General features: G+C 47.7%; 1 protein-coding gene across 1 annotated transcript; it reads right to left on the bottom strand.

The window, feature by feature from the left end:
• Positions 1-1,211: 1,211 nt before the first annotated feature.
• HPSE (heparanase) lies at positions 1,212-14,496 on the bottom strand. The gene is made up of 12 exons (XM_065634246.1): positions 14,303-14,496; positions 12,473-12,618; positions 10,955-11,080; positions 10,392-10,565; positions 9,729-9,900; positions 9,378-9,425; positions 7,295-7,388; positions 6,486-6,592; positions 5,546-5,660; positions 3,777-3,895; positions 3,476-3,622; positions 1,212-2,751 (listed from the first exon to the last, which is right to left on the bottom strand). Exons 1-12 carry the CDS (start codon positions 14,479-14,481, stop codon positions 2,592-2,594), a joined length of 1,587 nt encoding a protein of 528 aa, XP_065490318.1. The 5' UTR covers positions 14,482-14,496; the 3' UTR covers positions 1,212-2,591.
• Positions 14,497-19,606: the final 5,110 nt, after the last annotated feature.

The raw sequence follows: 19,606 nt of genomic DNA, 5'->3' as shown, positions 1-19,606 counted from the left end.
CTTCCAGGAGCTGATTTACAGTAAACCCAAGGTGAGTAATCCACACTCTGAAGACAAAAATGCAACTGAAAGGTGTGCAACAGAACAAGCGTCACTCCCGGTTTCACGTAAGTGTGTGTCTATCAACCTTCAAGGTCGAGACCTTTCGAGGTCCCTTCCAATCCCTAACATTCTGTGATTCTGTGAGACCCTGAGGTTTACAACACTCACGGAGGACAAGAAGCCCCTGAGATAAGGTGCTGGTGGGGCAGGCGTTGGTGCCACATGCAATTATAGAATCATAGGATAGTTTGGATTGGAAGGGACCTTCAAAGCTCATCTAGTCCAACGCCCTGCAGTGAGCAGGAACATCTTCAATCAGATCAGGTTGCTCAGAGCCCCATCCAGCCTGGCCTGGGATGTCTCCAGGGATGGGACATCCACCACCTCTCTGGGCAACCTGGCCCAGTGTTTCACCACCCTCAGTGTAAAAAATTTCTTCCTCCTGTCTAGCCTGAATCTTGTTCTGACTGTGCCTGTCTCAATGTGCTGGGATCCAGCGTCTCATTTCCTACGCTCCCCTCTCTCCTGCTTTATTTGTACAGAGCTGGCAGCTGCTCTCAGCTTAATATACAGCACTCTAAAGGGAAGTCACCTTGGGGTGTGGAGAGCTTAGAATCACAGTCATTCTATGATTCTGTTTGCTTGGGTATTTACTCTTGCTGAGAATCACACAAAGCACAGGTGATGTATGACTGAAAGAAATGGAGGGAGTTTTCCTGTATCAGTATGCCAAAAAGAAGTCTTAAAGAAAAGGAAGATTTCCAAAAGTTGGTATAAATCACTTTAATGAAAATCTTCATATATAAAAGTCACAAGCATCAAAATAAAACTTTTAGAAAAGTTCTAAAAAGAAGCTACCAGGCAAACAACTTTGATGTCTTAGTTGTAACTTCTAATAATAATATTATTACCTTTATATTGACCTAATTTAAGACTTTCCACGTAATTTTACTCCTGTTTACTTCTTTTATTGAACTTGGGCAATGTCAAACCTATCCTTCCTTATCGTCACTTCTGATCTATATTACGCCCTGAAACATAACCCTTCACAGAATGCACCTGCACTTGGATGCAAATACCTCTTTGACACACCAAAGTTAAATATAAACATTTTATTCTGCAAATTTTCATCACAGCTTCGAAAGTACATCTCTTTTTAAAGTCTTCACATTAAAAAAAGGTCCCCTCCCTACCCTGCCCTGCGTTAAAACCCCAAGTAGCTTAAAAAGGGAAATATGGTGTCATTTTGTTTGGGATTTTTTCCCCTGCTGTGCTCGAAGTATCATAAGGCATTGACGGTGGCATGTGTTATGTACCTTCAAGAAAAAGAGATGCAAATAAACACATATGGGAGACCACAGGTACTTTCTGAGATGTTTTGCTGCCCTGCAGCCCATGTGCCAGAGGAACCACAGCCGAGTGTGCGCAGGGAAGGCGCGGGTGGGGAGAAAAGCCATCGCTAACACCAATATCTGGCCAAAATGGCCATTTCCCCCACGGGACGGATGTGAGCCTGGCCATGCCGGTTTGTCCCCAGGATGCTCTGAGGCTGCTGAAGCCCTTCTGACAGCTGGGGGTACAGTGCCTCGTCTCTTTATGCTCCTGTTTCCTCCAGGACAGAAGAGACTCAAGCGAGTCAGGGAGGGTAAAGCAGAGCTTCACCAGCAGATAGGTCCAGGGAAGTCCTTTTCACCCGAACCGCCTGCGAGGTGGTGAAGGTTGAGGAGTCGTAAACCCTTGCTGAGCAGCCCACAGCCCACGGAGGGTTTGCCAGGGCACTGGTGGGCTCCTCTCTGCTCCTCCCGGGGTTGCAGCATGTTAGGGCAGAGGCGTAGCACCCTGCAGGAACCGCCTGCATTTCATGTGTTAAAAACCTGACTTTCGGAAAGCACAGGGCCACAGCTCCATCTTGTGACTGAACTCTCCCAGCTTGGGAAAAAACACGCGGTGCTGCCCCAAATCCTATGGAAGACATGGTTTCTCGGCAAGGTGTGTTCCCCTGCAGGCACTCCGACCTTGGTTTGCTTGCGAGTCCCCAGTTCTCACCCTATGTCCTCAGCAACCACGACTCCTCCTCAGTCTTCCCCCCACCATGGTGCAGGCAAACCCCCAGCTCTACAGCTCAAATAAACCCCCTGCTCACCCTTTCTGAAGGTGAGCTCGTAGAGGAGCTGCTTTAAGAGCCGAGCTTATACCAGTGAGCAGGAGAGGGGAGGCTGCAGAGCCCCAAGCACGATGTGAGAAGCTGATGTGGTGCGGAGAAGGTTCCTGTGCTCAAGCACAGTGATCCAGGCTGGATGGAGAGCAAAACCAGCCCCTGCCAGGGCTTGCTGCACCCGGAAAATCCTCCCGGGAGCTTAAGGAGCATCTTTCACATACAAATTACCCAGTGGGACCTCATGTCTTCCCCAGCCCACCGATCACACCAGCACCAGCACATTGCATCCCTTGCCACAATTAAATCTCATGGTGGAAACGTGAATTTCTAGGATTAAATTTCCCTACTAGCCAAGTGCTTTACATTTATCCTGTGCGTGCGTATTAACCGTTTAAATGCAAGCGATAGCTTTGGCGTTTTTGATAACATAAAAGCCGTACGAGAAGGCTGGAAGGCCGAGCGTGCTGCCAGGACCAAGCGGTTTTTCGATAAGCTCTGGCAGCGTTTTGTCATCCACCATCTGCAGCACACGGCCATTCAGCTCAATAGACCTGGAGGGGGATAGAGAGACTGTTTTGGCAGCTGTTCTCTGTTTGCACAAACAGCTCTGGACCTGAGTGCAAACATGAACTCAGCCCAAAGCCAAACTAAACTTCCCTTCAGGGTTTACACATACAGGCACACAGAAAGCATCTGCTTTCTCCCTCTGCAAGGGCTCCTCTAGAGTCATAGGGCAAGCAAGGTGAAAAGTATGTGTTTCTTACTCTCCTAGTGAGGTTAACAGCAGAACAAGCTTTGAGAAGTACAAATTTAAATTGTCTTTTTTTTTTTCTCCTGCAAATATTAACGTATCTCCTGTGCTCACAGAGCAGACCCTTCCTGTGCTGATGTGTTAGTGCTAGCAACAATAGAAATCATAAAAAGCCTGAACATGTTACTATAAATCAGGATCCAGTACGTGGCAAAGCAATATGCCTGTGCTTGCAAAAGAAAAAGGACTAAGGAGCTGATCAGAACCCTGAAGTCTGCTAGGAAAAAGCTTTCTGATTAACATCAAACAAGTGTCCTTGTACCTTAGCAAGCTTTTAGCACCTGATTTTAAGAGATCTGATTTAAGACAAGTCAGACCTTACTGAAAACAAACAAAACACAGATGACTGAATGGTGATCCTGTTTTTTCTTCCTGTCTTGCAAGCTGAACAAGGTGAGGTTTTAGAGGCTGTCTAACACTACTCACAGTCCTTTCTACAAGGACAGAAGGAATTGCACACTTACCTGGAAAGTATATTCTCTTTGCCATGAGGCAGCAAGAGGTACTGATCCACATGCTTGCTCCATAAGTAATTAGGCAGCTGCAAATGTTGGGTAACGTTGTAGAGGTTTAAGGCAAACAGCGTTACGTCCCCTTCTCTGTACTTTGGGCTGCAAGGCAAGAGAAGGTGATGGTGGGGATCAAGCGAGAAAGAGGATTTACAGAAGTAACGTGTGTCCTTGCACTGTCCCAGATCAGTTTTGTTGGCCTGGGGGCAGCTGTGGACTCGGTTTCTGGGAGATTTTGCCCTTTCTGGAGACTTACTGAAGGGGGTTCGTGCAGTGGAGGTAGACACGGAGCTTCCTCTCGTTGGCTCCCACCAGGCTGACCTGCAGCACCTTGGTGCCCACCAGCTTCTTGTAGAGCAGCGAGAGCCAGTAGTCCTGGGAGGCAGAAAAACACACGTAAGTGCTGATGTACATGCCAGGTACTCCATGCAGTGCTTGACGTAACATTAATTTTGCTGGTAATTTCAGGTCTTTTTTCCCCCCCCATAGGTGTTTTCTTTACTAAATTTTTCACCGCGTCTATTTAAATTCACACAAACTGCATGGCTAAAAAGAAAACCCTGCCTCCAAGCTGCAGAGCAGCTGTGTTTGCAAGGTGCCCTAGGTCATTTTCCCCTTCATATGCAAATCTCCGAGCTATGTTTGTGGAGGAGAGACTGCACTTGGAAATGCATTTCTACAGGGCACCTCAGGCCTGAACCACCAGGGATGAGCTGCCTTTCCTGCAGGAGCAAGGCTGGGAAGAAGCCCCCAACAACTTTTATGCAGTTCCCTAACATGTGGCTTTTAAACAGATCACAGGATTAATTTCTTAATGCTAGTCAAGAGCAAATCCTCTGACACCTCAGGATGAGGCCCTAGAAGGAAAATTGTTGTGTTTATCTCCTGGCATAGGGAGCAGCTGAACAGGCAGGACAGAAAAAGCCCGTACGCTGAGTTTCCTCTGAGATGGTCTCTAGAAGCCTGTGAAAATCACACCTTGGAAGCAGAAGAATGAGAGGAAAGTTAAAAAGGCGGACGCTATCCTTTCACCTTGAGGTAAGTGCTACTGGCACAAAGAAACATGCCGTATGTGCAAGAACAATGTGAAGTTCAAATAATGATGTTTCATCACAGCAAAACGTTATTTCCAAGTAAATCCAAGTATGCTACACGAATGTTTTCATTTAATTATCCTTCAGCCACTAGAGAAGGCTGAAGATGTTCATGACCCAAAAAATGCTTGAGTCTAGATTTCATATTGTTTTGGTTTTCAATTATGATGTAATTTATTATAATACCTCGTATCACTTCTGTTTAAAAGCTACTCATCACTCACCTGAGGAGTATTCAAACCAAAACACTGCATCTAAATGTCTCATGAACTCCAGAAGTGTCTGCATAGAAATCAGAGCATCACCTCCCAGTAATTAGTCTCTGCTCAAGATGACTAGCTGCATCCCTGCAGTTGCAGTAAATGTCTTGTGCCTATATATCGTATATGAACCCATATTCAAACATAAACTAACTTGAGGTGCTAGGACTGATAACTGTGACTGTGGGAAACTACGGCGGGTCTGTGGATTCCCTGATGGAGGGCATGGGAACAGAGATCAGCCTTGAAGATATTAAGGCCTACCCGTGAGAAAGATGGGAGTAAAGGAGTATCCGGAGATATTAAGGTGTACCCGTGAGAGAGAAGGGATGTACCCGTGAAAGAGAAGGGAGTAGAAGAGTAACACTGATGATAGCAAAATTAGCCAGTGAGATGTTACTGCTGTAACTTGTAACCAATAGTGAAGAGACACATGAATTGGTAAAACTGTATAAAAATGCACTTGTGGCAATAAATGGCATCTACTACTTTCATCCTGGAAGAACTTGGTCTATGTCGTTTATCCGTCTCAACCACGACATGCGACTATCCTACAAAATCTCACCATGTCTTGCGTTGTAAAAATAGCTGACTTGTGTCTGCACATCCAGTGTTGCCTGTACAGAAATACAGGCAGCATTCAGACAGCATTAGCGGGGTTGCATATGTACCGGCAAGGGTTCAAAGTTGGCATCCACCAGGTGATAGGTCCCTGCTCCAAAGAAAACCTGTCTCATCACCACGTCAATCCCCTGCCTGGCCGAAAGCCCAAGTTTGTCCAACCACCTGCCAAAAAAAAAAAAAGGCAAACAACACACAGATGAAATTGCTGCCGTCGTCCTTCTCCAACCAGCTCGGGAAGTAGGAAACAATAATTAGGGCACGATGCTGACTTTGTTAAAAATCACACAACAAGGAGCAGGCGATGGAAAGCAGAACCATCAGCGAGTGCTCCTCAACTGGTCAAGGGCTTGAGGGCTGAGAGAAATCACAGCCAGCCACAAGGTTGCCTGTGATTACCAGGATTTGACTGCTCAGCCAGCACGCCCTGATGAAAAGATCATCATGCCTTACAGGAGGGAAAAAAATATTGTAACCATGTTTTTGGTTAATTTTTAAAGTGTGAAGCACACATTCACACGCAGTTTTTTCTGTTTGAGTCTTTAAACAGATCAAAGTTCTACGAAAAGCCTGAAGTCCTTTATTCCAAAAGAATTTGAGTCCTTGGAGAAAATTATTTTAATGACAACATTTCTCTTTGTTTAATTATTTCACACTGGTCAAAGGAAAAGAAAACCCATCTCATGAATGACATTCCGTCCTCACAAGAGGACAAAGCTTGTGTTGCAGATCTGAGGGCAGAAACACATCTTTCTCACATTTTTAACCCCCCATTTCCCATAGGAATTTGCTATTACCTGCGCATACATCACATCTCAGGCACGGGGAGGAGCACACAGGGAGCAGCACAAGGGCCACGATCCTCAACCCGCCCATCACCTGCACTCCCCAGGAAGCCTCAGGGAGACGTTCCTCCACAGGGCATGTACACGACCCCCTTCAGCTGGGTAAAAACATGTAATTTCCCCATACGTGTGACATGATACTCACATAAAGCCAGCAATGTAGGTGTTGGACAGCCTGGGAGCTCCTCCTCCATAGGCAGAGCTGGTCTCTCCAAGCCAGACCTTCTTGCCGGGCACGGTCCCATCAACAATCTGGCCGGTGTGGGGTAGGGAAGTAAAGAGATGACAGTTAAGTTTGTGGCTACTGAAATAATGGGCAATCAAAATTTTGTCCTTTAGCCAAATGCCTATTTAGAATGTTTGCATTTAAGGGGTAACAACAAATGAGGTGAGAGGTCAGAAAAAATTTGATCAAAAGGACTAGAAGCAGCAGATTTTTTCTGCCCCTGCCCCAGATGAGGTTCTTAGGGACATGGTTTAGTGCCAGTGCTAGGTTATGCTAGAACTTGATGATCCTGAGGGTCTCTTCCAACCAAAATGATTCTGTGATTCTATGTAGAATGAAGCAAGCAACACTAAAAGCCAGGTCCTATAAATCTTCTTGTGCTGAGTAGTGGTATACTTTAAATTACACCACTCTCAGGATCTCAAAATATAAATAAATTGGGGTATTGAGGGATATGATGATAAACTACATCCCTGAATAATGACTACATTGCTAAATGAGAATCTTGTAGGTTTGTGATCTATCTGGCACTGTGCTTGCTGCATGGCAAACCATCGAAGCTCACCTATTACTAATATAATTATTTTTTTTCTTTTGATTTACAATGACAGCAGTACCCAAGCTTTGAGGATCCCCATTCATTTTTAGTGAGAAATTGTATTTCGTTCAGGATTCTCTGCTAACCCCCTAGAAACTGAGCGTGGGAATGATTTAACAGGGCAAGGCACCTCCAGGACTTTGTGTACAGCTGTGGCAAAGGTGTCCAGCACTTCGGGGCTCAAGAAATCCTCCCTTGTAGCTTTTCGTCCATTTACATAGTAGCTGGAAATGGGAAAGAAAGAAAAACAAAGACAAAACCGACCAAAATTAAGGAAAAAATACCACCACTGGTACAAAACACCACCAAAAGTACTCAGTTGCTTTATACATTTATCCACAACACGGGTTTTCTGTCCAGTTCTTTTTATATTTTTTTTTCCCTAATGTGACAGTACGTTGTTTGTATTTAAGGGACTATCAGGTATAATTACCTTGATGGAGGCAGGATATCACAGAAATTTTGATCAACAGAAGTAGTAGAGTTGGTGGGTTTTTTTGGATCTACTCACGTAGAACACAGAAAACATCACTGAATACGAGCCAGGTTCTGTAAACCTGTTGCTGAGGAGTCTGACACTCCTATGCGATTGCTTGCTTTACAATATTAAGTTATATATTAAAAATATCAGATTCCTGCTTCTGTCCCTCTATTGGAGTATTTTGGCCATCTGGAGGGGAATGGGTTGGAGGCATCCCTCCGGGATGAAGGTTACCGTCCCCCAGGAGCAAAAGAGCTTTTAAGTCTGGTTTGTCTGAATAAAGAACAGGAAATTGAAACCCCCGTGGGCTTTGCATTCCATCACATTATCGCTCAGTCCTACCAGAAGTAGCTGAAGCCTTCCAGCCACAAGATGAAGCTAAATTCTGATAATCCTGAATTAGCACAGGAAGTAGCGTGTGCCCATTTAAAGCAAAAGCATCCACAGAGCAAGAACAGCCCAGGAAAGGACAAAGATATGCTTTATGCCTTGCTAGCAGCTCAAAATACATGGATGAGTCATATATATACGTATATACAATATAAGCATGTAAATATTTTCCCAGTTTTCCTGCTGCATTCGCCTCCGTAGAGAAAACCACCTTCACGTGGAAATACCTTTCAACCATATGCAGTTCATCGCAGGCACCCTTGGGGCAACTTGGCCCACCCGAGCACTTTAAAACCGCGTCCCTAAGCCACGGCACATGAGCGAAGGGCTGGGAATGCGTCGGTGACGTTTGCACCGCGCGTCTCTGCACCCAGAACTGCCTCGGAGAGCAAAAGTCAGGGAGCAGGAGAAGCTGCACGTGAATATGGGTAAAGGTCAGCCAGACCTGCAGGGCGTTTTTGTTTGTATCGAACACATAAACAGAGAAAAAAAGGCAGCACGTGACACATCAGTTAACAAGGCTCCCGCTGTGTTTTTTACAAGCAGCTGGGTGCATTTGCTGGCTGAGTTATCAGTGACTCCCTGAATTTGCTTTTAGGGAGTGAAGCTTCACTCAAGCCAATACAACCTTTCTAATGCCAAGGAAAGCACCAATGCCACGGGGATCTGACTCTGTTCCAAAGCCCAGCCACCCGCAGGTTCTTTAAAACCTTACGTTTAACACCTTCTGCTCTCGCAGAAATTCAGCAGAGGCAAGTCTGCCCCGTAAGTCTGAGCTATCTTATTTTCCTTCACTTCTTCACGTGGGATTCACAAGGGCTGGCAACTTGGAGCTTTGAGACAACCAGGACTGCTCCTCAGGTCTCACTTGCTTCCGGTATATGAAACACAACATGTGCAAAAAGGCCTGATCATTGCAGAATCTCTCCTCATGCTGGGGGTAGCCGTGACCTACACCCTTGTGCTCTTCAGAGAAATAAAGCTGCCGTGCCATCTTTTTCTCCACGTCCCACTTTTTTTCTCAGTGCACATATTTAGCAAGCAAAACGACCTCCTTGCACATGTTGCATTCCTTGCGGCTGTGCCTACGTTAGAAGCCCCTGCTGCTGCTTTTGGGTCTGTGCACCACGTAGCCTCTTTGGAGAGGCATTTCTTCTGCATTTCTATAATGCTCTCCCTCAATTCTTCTCTTGTTCTGAGCAGAGGAGTTTGCAGAGCGGCACCTGAGGAACTGCTGAAAGGGTATTTCACCCCCTTGCTACTTGTTGAGATGTTCAAATTGCCATTTTGTAAAGAAAACGGGTGATAAGTAGAGTGATAACGGTATCCAAGCAGTACTTACTGGTGCCACGTGACGGAGTCAATCACCTTCCCTCCCGATTTCAGGAAGCTGCAAACCAGAGGGGACGTGGTGGAGAGTGAGGAATTAGTGGGGACCGGTGATGGGTCACAGCCCCCCATGAAAACACTGCCTTGCAAACCTCCCCTCTCCCCCTGGCCGGCAGTAACGGTGGGGAACCACGTGGGCCCATTTAAATAGACTGGATGTATGTGTTTGTACATCCTTAATATCGATTTGGAGCAGAAAATCCTTACAACCCTACCCAGATGCCTGCTCGTGCCCCCTGCATCCAGGAGCCACCGCTACCCACACCCGCCCGCCCCGGGGGGGCTGCCAGGGCCCCACACACACCTCCTCAGCAGCCTCTGCGTGTGCTTGCGGGGCTGCCCAACGTCGGGACCATAGAGCTTTGCGTGTCGGTAGAGGGTATAGTTACTCAGGAGTTGGCGTAAGTGAATAAAATCTTGCCCCAGCTGGAAGCCGTCGACGTAGATGCCAGATTTCTTCCTGAAGCTGTTGGGCTCTGGGGAAGACATGTGAGCATCAGCACCCAGCTCTAGTTTTGGGGCACAAAATAGGGCAGCTCGTTCCACATGGGGAGCACCAAACCCCTATGGCTTCACATGATTTAACATGCAACAGGCGAGACATTTTAAGACAATGAGCGTGAAACCAGAAGCCAGAAGCCCAGGTGATGCAGGGTGCTCTCCAGTGCTCTGTCCCAGCCTGTCCCCAAAGGTGACATCCTGCACCTCATGAGGCATCATTCTCCTCATCTCAGAGCCTTGATAGGAGCAGCAAAATCATCTCTATTTGCCCATTTGTTGGGTCTTTTGTGAAACCCTTCCTCACAAATTAAGACTTTAATATTTCCCATTAAAACATAACCTTGCCTTTATGGGCCACTATCCAAACCAGGCTCTCATGAACTGCCATGCCCTAAAAATCACCAGCCTATACCTTGCGGCGATACCTTTCCAGGTGACCTGTCCCACGAGCAGGCTTCACACGTACCGTTCCCGAGCTCCCAGGAGATGTTGTACCTCTGTGAGGAGCAATAGTCCAGCAGCACCTGGGCGTTCGAGCTGTCCCACTGCAACCCAGCTTTCCTCAGCAAGGCATTGAGCCCAAAGACCAGGTGAAACCCTGAGCAGTTTGCAAAGCTGTAGAGAATATCCAGCGTACTTCCTGCGGGGATGAGAAGGGGGGATGTTTATCTCAAGGTTACGGTGCGCTGATTGAACTCTGGCCAAGCGACCATCTGTACCGCCTGTATTTATTTAGCCTGGTGCTGCAGATGTGCCAAGCTCCTGCAGCTGGATGAAAGAGCCCAGACTTTATTTCACACCATCCTGCAAGGTGCTGAGATCCTTCCAACTCCCTCAGCAGCTGAATACTATTAAATACGAGGTAGCAGATGGTAGAAAAAGATTTCTTAGAAACAATTTACCCACTTAGAAAAATACTAATTTTCACTGGTTTCAGCTCCTAACAGCCTATGACTGTTTTACTGTGGAAAAGAGATTTGCAGCCCCCCTCATTATAAACCCTAGCAGAAAAATCCTACTAAATCTTACCTGTAATTGTGGTGTTTTTGTGCTTTTTCCGGTTATGTTCCGCAATAATCAGCTTCTCCTGGCTGGGCCACTGGGCCAACAGCAGCTTCTGAACAGGAGCAAACGCCGTCCTCAAGCCACAAGCCTCTGCAGGGCAGAAGAAGGAAGAAAGCAATTAAATCCTTGTCCTCACAGCAAGGGTCCAGCATGGGAAGGGCTGCATCCCTCAGGAGGAAGCACAACTGCTTGGTGCCAGGCTGAAAGCCAGTCGTGCATTTCTGTGAAACACACTCCTGCTTTCACAGTCAGTGCTAAACACATAGAAAATGAGAGCTGGATTGATGCATAAATACATATATTATATATGTATACTTGAGAAGTATTTAAGGTAATGGAAATAGAGGGGGGAAAAAAAAAAAGACTAAGCTGTGCTTCTGGAGGTTGGTATCATGGCAGTCACATCCCGATAAACTATTTTAGCTTGAGGACCATCTGGAAACCCTCGTTCCAGCAAGCTGATGAAGCCAGGCTGTGGTGCTCAAGGAGCAGATAAGCCACCCCGGCGTGCAGCGGTCTGGCAGGGGTCACTGCTGCCTTGCTGCGGGCAGATATGGAGCAATTCTTCCTGTGCTGCCCGTCCCATGCCGGAGAAAGCACTGCCTGCCCCACACGGCTCCAACAGCAACACCAGCAGGAGTCATCAGACGTTTCTCTTTCTTCAAAAGCTTGTGGTTTTTCCTCAGCGTGCAAACCAGGAACAAGCCATAAATAGAGAGGAAGGCACGAGCCTGAGTCACGGTTACACCCAGAGAGGAGGCGGCTGCTCAGCAAAGCGGGTACAGCGGGAAAAGTACCACCCGACTTCAAAACTGAGCATCACCCATTGTACAGCAATGTATGATTGCGCTCTTGTGCTATGTACCAGAGAAACAGGCAAGAGTTTTTTTCACGTGAAACACCTCTGGAAGGGTTTATGTGCTTTTGCTAAGCTTAAGAAAGAAACGAAGTTTAATTCAGTAGGACCAGGACCAAGCTTGAGCAGTTGGCAGTGGTCTGCAGGTTTTGCACTTACCTTGTCGAAGCCACAGGAGGGCAAAGCTGCATGGCCAACCCAGCTCCGGCTTTGGCCAAGCCAGAGAAAACAGACATTCTGTTCTCACCAGATTATTTCTTCCACCTGTTACTTAATTTTTGTAACGAAACCACAACTTCTGAGCTGACCTTGACAGCCTCCCGGGTGGCGGGGGAGCTCCCAAGGCTGCTGCAGGAAGCACAGGCCAGCAAGAGGGAGATTCCCAGCAGATGTCTGGGCAGAAATTCGGTCCCCCGCACCCTTCCTTGCTTTCCCATGGCTGGCACAGCTCCTCCCACAGACCATGCTGAAGGTCCACGGATCTCCTCTCCACACAGGAGAGCAATGCTGGTGTCGCAGAAGACTCCAGCACTGCTGCTGTGCCCTTGCAGCATCCCCAGCCTGCTCCAAAGCCATGTCCTAAACCCAGGGGGGTTTCGAGACTAATGCGTTGGCGCCTGTTTTACCTTGTTGGGCCTGAAGCTCCCAAAGGATTTTTTCTTCCGAAGTTGAATCCTTGTTGGGGTCAAAGATGAGAAAATCTGTCTCGGTGCCACCGAACCTCAGGAAGCCCGGGGATAGAGCCGTTGCCAAGGCACGCAGTTTGGGATTGCTGAGGAAGGGACATCAAGAAACAGAGGAAACGTTATATTCATACCAACTATGGCTACCGTGTAAAGGCTAAACATGGCAAGTGCTCAGAGGGACATGCTGCAGTGGGTGACCTGGGGGTGCCCGGTAGCCTCAGGGGGGACTCCTGGCCCCTTGCTGGACCTGCACCACAGCCCTCTGCCCTGTGCAACAGGGATGCTGCTGGACAAGCAGGCCAGGAGAGCATCAGTGAGGGGGACATGCCTCAGCGAACACACTCACGGACAGTCAATCAAGTCATGGAGGCGAAGTGACAGAGTACTTCAAAACAGGCATGTTTTTTGTCCTCACCATCCTTCTCCCCTAGATTTTATGGTTTTGTTTGGACAAAACTAACATACTAGTCCCAGAAGAAGGTGTACATAAAACTGACTTTACGCTATCAGTCCCAAACTCCATCAACAATAGCCAAAGCCATTGCTTGGGTACCCAGGGAGAGATTAAAAGTCCACGCTGGGACAAACGTTAGCTTTGGCGAAGCAGGTTTATGAAATAACATAAGCTCTGCAAGTTGCACACACCCCACGCGGGATATGCAGCGCTGACACCCGGCCCTTGCTAGGGAAACAGGAGGATGCCAGGTGCACAAGTGTTATCTCCACTCTGTGGTGACATGCTGCAGATTAGAGGCCACCAAGTACTTCCTACTCCTCCCAGCAGCATGGCCAGCCCCAGCCTGACCCCCAAGGTGTGTAGATGGGGCTGGAGGTCGAAGACCTGACTACTTTCCAATAGAGCTGGTGTCATTTTTTTCCCCCGTCTTGGTGAGGAGGGAAATCAGGATTGGAGAAATACTGTGGGGTTGAAAAATGGGGCCAGAGAGGTGAAAAGGAAAGCACTAAGATGGCTTCAAAAAAAAAAAAAAAAAAAAAAGGGAAACAAAAGAGCACAACAAAAAAATAAAGCAGGGGAGAAAAGGCAAGAGAGGAGTCAAGACCAAGGCAGGGAACACCAACACTTGGCAGTCCAGAGCTGTTCAGTGTTACCCAAGTGGAGAGAAGGACTTCATTTTTAGGATCTCTTGATTCAGCTTTGACAGCGACAGACCTTCCTCAGCATTTCTTTGACTTCGTGTTGATGCTGCCCCTGACAAATTGTCGGCAAAGCTGCGGGAGCACTCACATGATTTTCATCTGGCGGAGGGGCTGGGCTGGCAGCCCCCAGCCCCGTCACACGTAACCCTCAGCTCGGCAGTTTCCTTCTCCTTTTTTTTTTTTTTTCCCCTGCCAGCAAATCAGCTCCTCTCGTAAGTTTATCCTCACGCTGTTTCCAGCGAGCACCAACCCGAGTTGCACCTTCTCTCCATCCACCCGGCCCTGCCGCTCCTTCCCCAAGCCCAAGCCAAACGGCGCAGGTCCCGCTTTGCTGCCCCGGGGGGGTGAAATCACTAAATCCCAGAGCAGAGGGGGTGCAGCAGCCTCCCGCAGCTGCAGGGCTGGGGACTCCCACCCCCCCAGCCCCTCTGGAGCCCATCGGGCTGCAGCGCTTTTGGCGGCTTTTGCCCCCAGCGGCTGCAGAGCTCTCTGCCTGTCGGGGACCCCTCCTCCGCTGCAAGGGATCCTTCTGTCCCCCCTCGAAGGACCGCCCCCCCCCCCCTTTTTTTTTTCCTTTGTCCAAAAGGAAGAAGGAGGGTGGTGGTGGCTCACCTGAGCAAGGCGACGTAGCGCGGGTCCCGGGCCAGGCTGGCGTCCAGGGTGAGGGAGAGGAAAGCGGGGCTCACCTCCCCGCGGGGGCTGCCCCGCAGCCCCAGCCGCAGCACCGCCGCCTGCCGCCCCCCCGCCAGCCCCAGCCCCAGCAGCAGCGGCAGCAGCAGCAGCAGCATCATCCTCCGCTCCGGCCCGCCGCGCCGCCGCCGGCACCGGCGCCACCCCCGCGGAGGGCGGGCACGGCCCGGGGATGCAGCCCTGCGCTCCCCGCGGGGAGGGACGGGGGTGTGGTGAGCAGCCAGCGCCGAGACCCCCGCTTTGCCTTCTGAAAGGGGCTGCGGGCTGCAATAGCATCCTTGAAGCGCAGCCCCGCTCTTCCAGCCTCAGCCAGCCCGCGGTGTCTCAAATCGGCGATGAAGCACCAGAAGCCCAGGGTTAATCTCTCAACCATTATAAACATCAACCCGGAACTGAGGCTGGTTCCTTGCTAGCTCCCAACCTTTCGCAATATCACAGAATGGTTGGAGTTGGAAGCGACCTCTGGAGATCATCTAGTCCAATCCATCTGCTAAAGCAGGGTCACCAGAGCAGATGGCAGAGGAATGTGTCCAGGTGGGTTCTGAACATCTCCAGAGGAGACTCCACAACCTCTCTGGGCAGCCTGTTCCAGGGCTCTCGCACCCTCAAAGGAAAGAACTTTCTCCTCATGTTTAGATGGAACCTCCAATGCTTCAGTCTGTGCCCGTTGCCCCTCATCTTCTTGTTGGACACCTCTGAAAAGAGTCTAGTCCCATCCTCTTGACACCCACTCTTGAGATATTTATCAGCATAAATAAGGTCCCCTCTCAGCCTTCTCTTCTCCAGGCTGAACAGACCCAGATCTCTTAGTCTCTCCTCATAAGAAACATGCTCCAGACCCCTCATCATCTTCATAGCTGGACTCCCTCCAGTTAATTCCTTATCCTTTTCAGACTGGAGAGCCCAGTTTTCCAACATCACAGCTTGCTGCAGCTGACCAGCCAACTTCCACAGCCTTGCCTGCATGACCATGGGCAGCTGTGTGTAAAAACAGCAGGCTGGAAAACGGCTACACACTGAATGCTGCTACTGCTGCTCAAGGGATGAGATGTCAGCCTGAGATTCCAGCAATGGGTCTCCACTGCAGGAAACCAAGTCACAGCAGCACACAGCAAGCCTGTGACAAGTGCCACTTTGCAGGCCTGCCGCTTCATGCTGAAACCCACCTTCCCTGCGCTGCCACTTGGTTACAACACAGGTATTTATTCATGACAGCCAACATACAGCTTGGAATTGCTGTTGCAAGACTCATGCATGCTCTGGGTCTGCCCCCAAGGTGCTCCCTGCAGAGTCCAGCTTGTGCCATAACTCCTTTTTCTTAGGCAATAGCCAGCCCTGCCAGGAAACACACAGCTGCGGCCACAGGAAGGTTATTGCTTAATATGCACGCTATTAAGACATTTACAGAGTTTTAAAAAATTATGCTTAGCATCACCATTACATTTCCCATCTGTGTCGGTTTTCTCTGGAAACATCCATTCTTCTTACCAAGATTGTTTTCAAAGCAGTCACCTGCTGGTACACTGCAAATTGTCCAACCCTTATCTGTGACCATATTCAGGTGCTGCTCTTCCCACGCTCGCCAAAGTCCAGGCATTAATCAGCCCAGCTCAAGTGCTCACCTGCCCAGCCCTTCCTGTTCCTGCTTGCTCTACGTTTTCGTACTATTAAATAACTCGCCATGAGAACTAGAAGAACTAGACCAAATTAACCTTGTTTCTGATAAACACACCCATGGCTCTGCCAGGAAGGAAATGTCAGTGACACTCCTGACTGTCTCAGTATCATAGTCAGTGTAACGCTTCCCATTTGAGGGGATGACACCAATTATATGCCTACACCCGCAGGAAGGGCTGGGGTGAATATCTGTCAGAGGAATAATTAATCTATCAGTGGATGATCAGAGCGCCACAGCAAGTACCCAGCCCCATGAATGAACCGAGGATTTAAGGCAGCAGCTCAGTGCATGAGAAATCACTGCTGCAAACCAGGCTGAGGTCATTACCACAGGTACAGAAAATGTTAATAGCCATCAGGCGAGAGGCAGCCTGCGCACAATTTTTTTTCTATTGGAATTCACTACTACTTCCTTAAGTCCACCAAAATGCTTTTTTAGAGGGAAACACTTTGAGTCACTTGCCACTGCACTGTATTTCTCACAGCAGAGGCATGAGGTGTGAATTTCAAATGGCCAATGCTACATTTTGGATCCAGTTGCTGAGTGCAGGGCTCGGTACGAAAGGTGGAGCACGTGTTACGCTTTTAGCAGCCCGCAAAACCTTGTAAGCTGAAAAGTAACACTGGAAGAGCTACAGGTATTAAATGGGAATTGGTAGCTTTTATCTGGGCATTTTTCACATGCTATTACACGCGTTTTTAAATCTTGTAAAGTAAGGCAGATCAATACTGAGGTATTTGGATTCTCATGGAAACTAGGGCAGAATTAGAATGATGACCTGTGAGCTACAGGGGAAAGAAATCAGAATCAGGACTAGACTTAAACCCAGTCGCATCTTGTTTGAAGGCAGCTCTGTACTGGCACCCCATCCTGCTTCCTCACACGCCAGCAAGTCTAACTCCTGTCTTGTAATCAAATGCCTCAGGACACGCAGCTCCTCTCAGGCAGTTCTGCTTCTCCCACAGCAGCGATGCTGTTACCAGAGGCACTGTGCCAACTGTGTTTTTACAACTAGGAAGAACTAAAAATAAAGCTTTCTGGGAATTTCAACTGTCCAACAGCGGAAGCGCTGCACTATCACTAACAGCAACCCCACCGCTGTTCCTGACCAAGAACCAAGAACTCACGCACACATAAAGCACGGATGTAAATATTGAGGGAAGTCAGAAGGGAAGAGTTGTCTGTACAGAAGGCGATTATTGAGACATAGCAGCATTTGGGCAGATGAACAAAACTGACCTCTGTCGGATTAGCACTTAATCTATACTTCTATATACAAAGCCTCAGGAAGGTGAAACTAAGACAAAGCTGATACCAAGAAAGCCTGGAAACTGCAAAACCACAGAAAGACACCTATCAAGGCACATTTGTAAGCTGTTCTTACTCCCTGTCCCCAAACCCCCAGCCAGACCTCGTCCTGACAGCACGTGGCTCTCAGCACTCCCAGCTGGTTTTATTTCTGAAATCTGCTAGTTACCAGGCTCTCAGATGACACACAATTTGTTTATTCCGAGGTGGAAATGACACCTTGGGCCTAGTTTTTAGCAATTCTCTTCAAAGTGCACGCAGCTACACAGACATTGCTGAAAAGCTTTGTTTCCACCGAGTCTGCGGCTGACAAATTCAGGTACCATGGGAGCTGCTGAGCTCCAGCGCCCCAGCACAGCACACAGCACTGCGAAATCACTCAGCCTCCCTTCTAATCAAAACATAAAGCTTTTAAGTGATAATATTTGGCTTTCATGACAGCCAGTTCTCAGTGGTGGACCACCATGCTGAAAGAGGTGAAATGAAGCTTTAAAAGGAAGGACAAAGCGAGAGCTGCCTCGACAGGACTAGCTCACATGGGAGCAGCTTTCCAGAAAGGAGAGCACAATGGGTCTCAGTCACACAATGAAAATTAACAGCTAAACGTTAACCTAAGCCTGACCCCCTTACCAGTCCTTCCAGAGATACAGTTTTCATTAAGTTATGTATAGGTACTCCTGACGGTACAGAATTAGGGACTCGTGAAAAGGAAGGGAATTGCACAAACATAAGACCTAGATTATGCGGGCAAGTTGGAAAGTGGACTCATTAGGCAATAAAGACTAAGAAACACACTGAGGTTTTTGGTCAGAACACTTATTCTGCACTAGTTGCAACCTGACAAGGTTACTTACACACACCCCAGCTCTGATCCAATTTACTGTGGATTATGAAGAAATTGGCCGGAACATCCTATAGAGCGTATTTTTACAACCTATCTTTGAAGTATCCCATTATTTTGCACAGATAAGCTAAAAATCATTGCTGCTTTCAGAGGCTTTTAAATATAAACATCCCATGGAACCAGGGGAGAAATGTTTGCCTTCCAAAACATCTTGAACCCATCCTTAGCACAAGCACCTCTAACAGCCATTGACCAAACCAATATATACCTATTCTGACACCTGCACATTATACTGCATTTTATGAGCCCAGTACCGTACTTGACACTGAAGCACCTGAGCATTGTCATCCAGCAGCATAAAAATATCATGACCAGCATCTGTCATATACTTTTCTTCCCCTCTCTCACCTCCACCTGGAGGTAAATCCCAGGTAAAAAAGCTTTTTTTTGAAGAGCAGTTAATCATACATTAATACATACTAGAGAAAGAAAACACAATACGGAAGATGTCTACTGCCTTGCTTGGTAAGTTTGATTTCAGTAAAATAAGACAAGCTACATGGAGCAAAGCTTCAGTGCAAATCATGGCAATTTCATTCATTTAATTTCTGATGTTACCAAAGGTCAGAGGGAAAGCCTTGGGGGAGCTGTACCCATCCATCTGGCAAAGCACAGCCTGCATAAACAGAGCAGCAGAGACAACAAACACCAACCTCATTTTCTTTCTAACCCAGCTGGATGCAGACCTGAAACCACCTGCCTTGTTTCAATGCGGCTTTTGCTACCGTTTTCAAAGGGTCTCCAGCATTTGTAGGGAACGCGCAACTTCATTCCTAAACACACACCGCATCAAAACCTCATCTCACAACAGCACTGGTTATTACAGCAATGTACAAGCAAGAGGATGGGGAGTTAGTGACCCAACAGTGGACAGGTGCCAGAAACAATAAAATGTACACTTTTTAAAATCAGCACACATGTACAAACATCACGGAAAGTATTGTGACAGAGGTTAATGGCTCATTAACCACCTCTGTAAGCAATTAATGGATTATTTTCATAACTTCAGTTATTGCCATAACTCAGTACACTCAGAGTGAATAACTTTACAGTAATTTGCTGGGGTTTTTTTCCCCCCAAAATCCTAGCAAGACTGTTTAAAATTGTTGAGGAATGCCATCAAGCACCAGTAAACCTTTAGAGCAGTGGGTTAGGCCTTAGAGGCATCACCAGAATTTCCCTACGTGCACTCTTCATCAACCAGTTAGAGGTGTACTCACATTTATGCTGGAGTGAGCATGTGTCTTTTGAATGTAACTCAAACCAATATAGAATTCCATATTAACTGTCATTTCATTGAAATATATCTCAAAAGGGCATTAAGAGACAGACTTAG

This window comes from Caloenas nicobarica, chromosome 4, assembly GCF_036013445.1.
Source record: "Caloenas nicobarica isolate bCalNic1 chromosome 4, bCalNic1.hap1, whole genome shotgun sequence".
In the NCBI taxonomy this organism is placed as follows: Eukaryota; Metazoa; Chordata; class Aves; order Columbiformes; family Columbidae; genus Caloenas; species Caloenas nicobarica.
The sequence above is the reverse complement of the archived record's forward strand: the minus strand, read 5'-3'. Positions and strand labels throughout refer to the sequence as shown.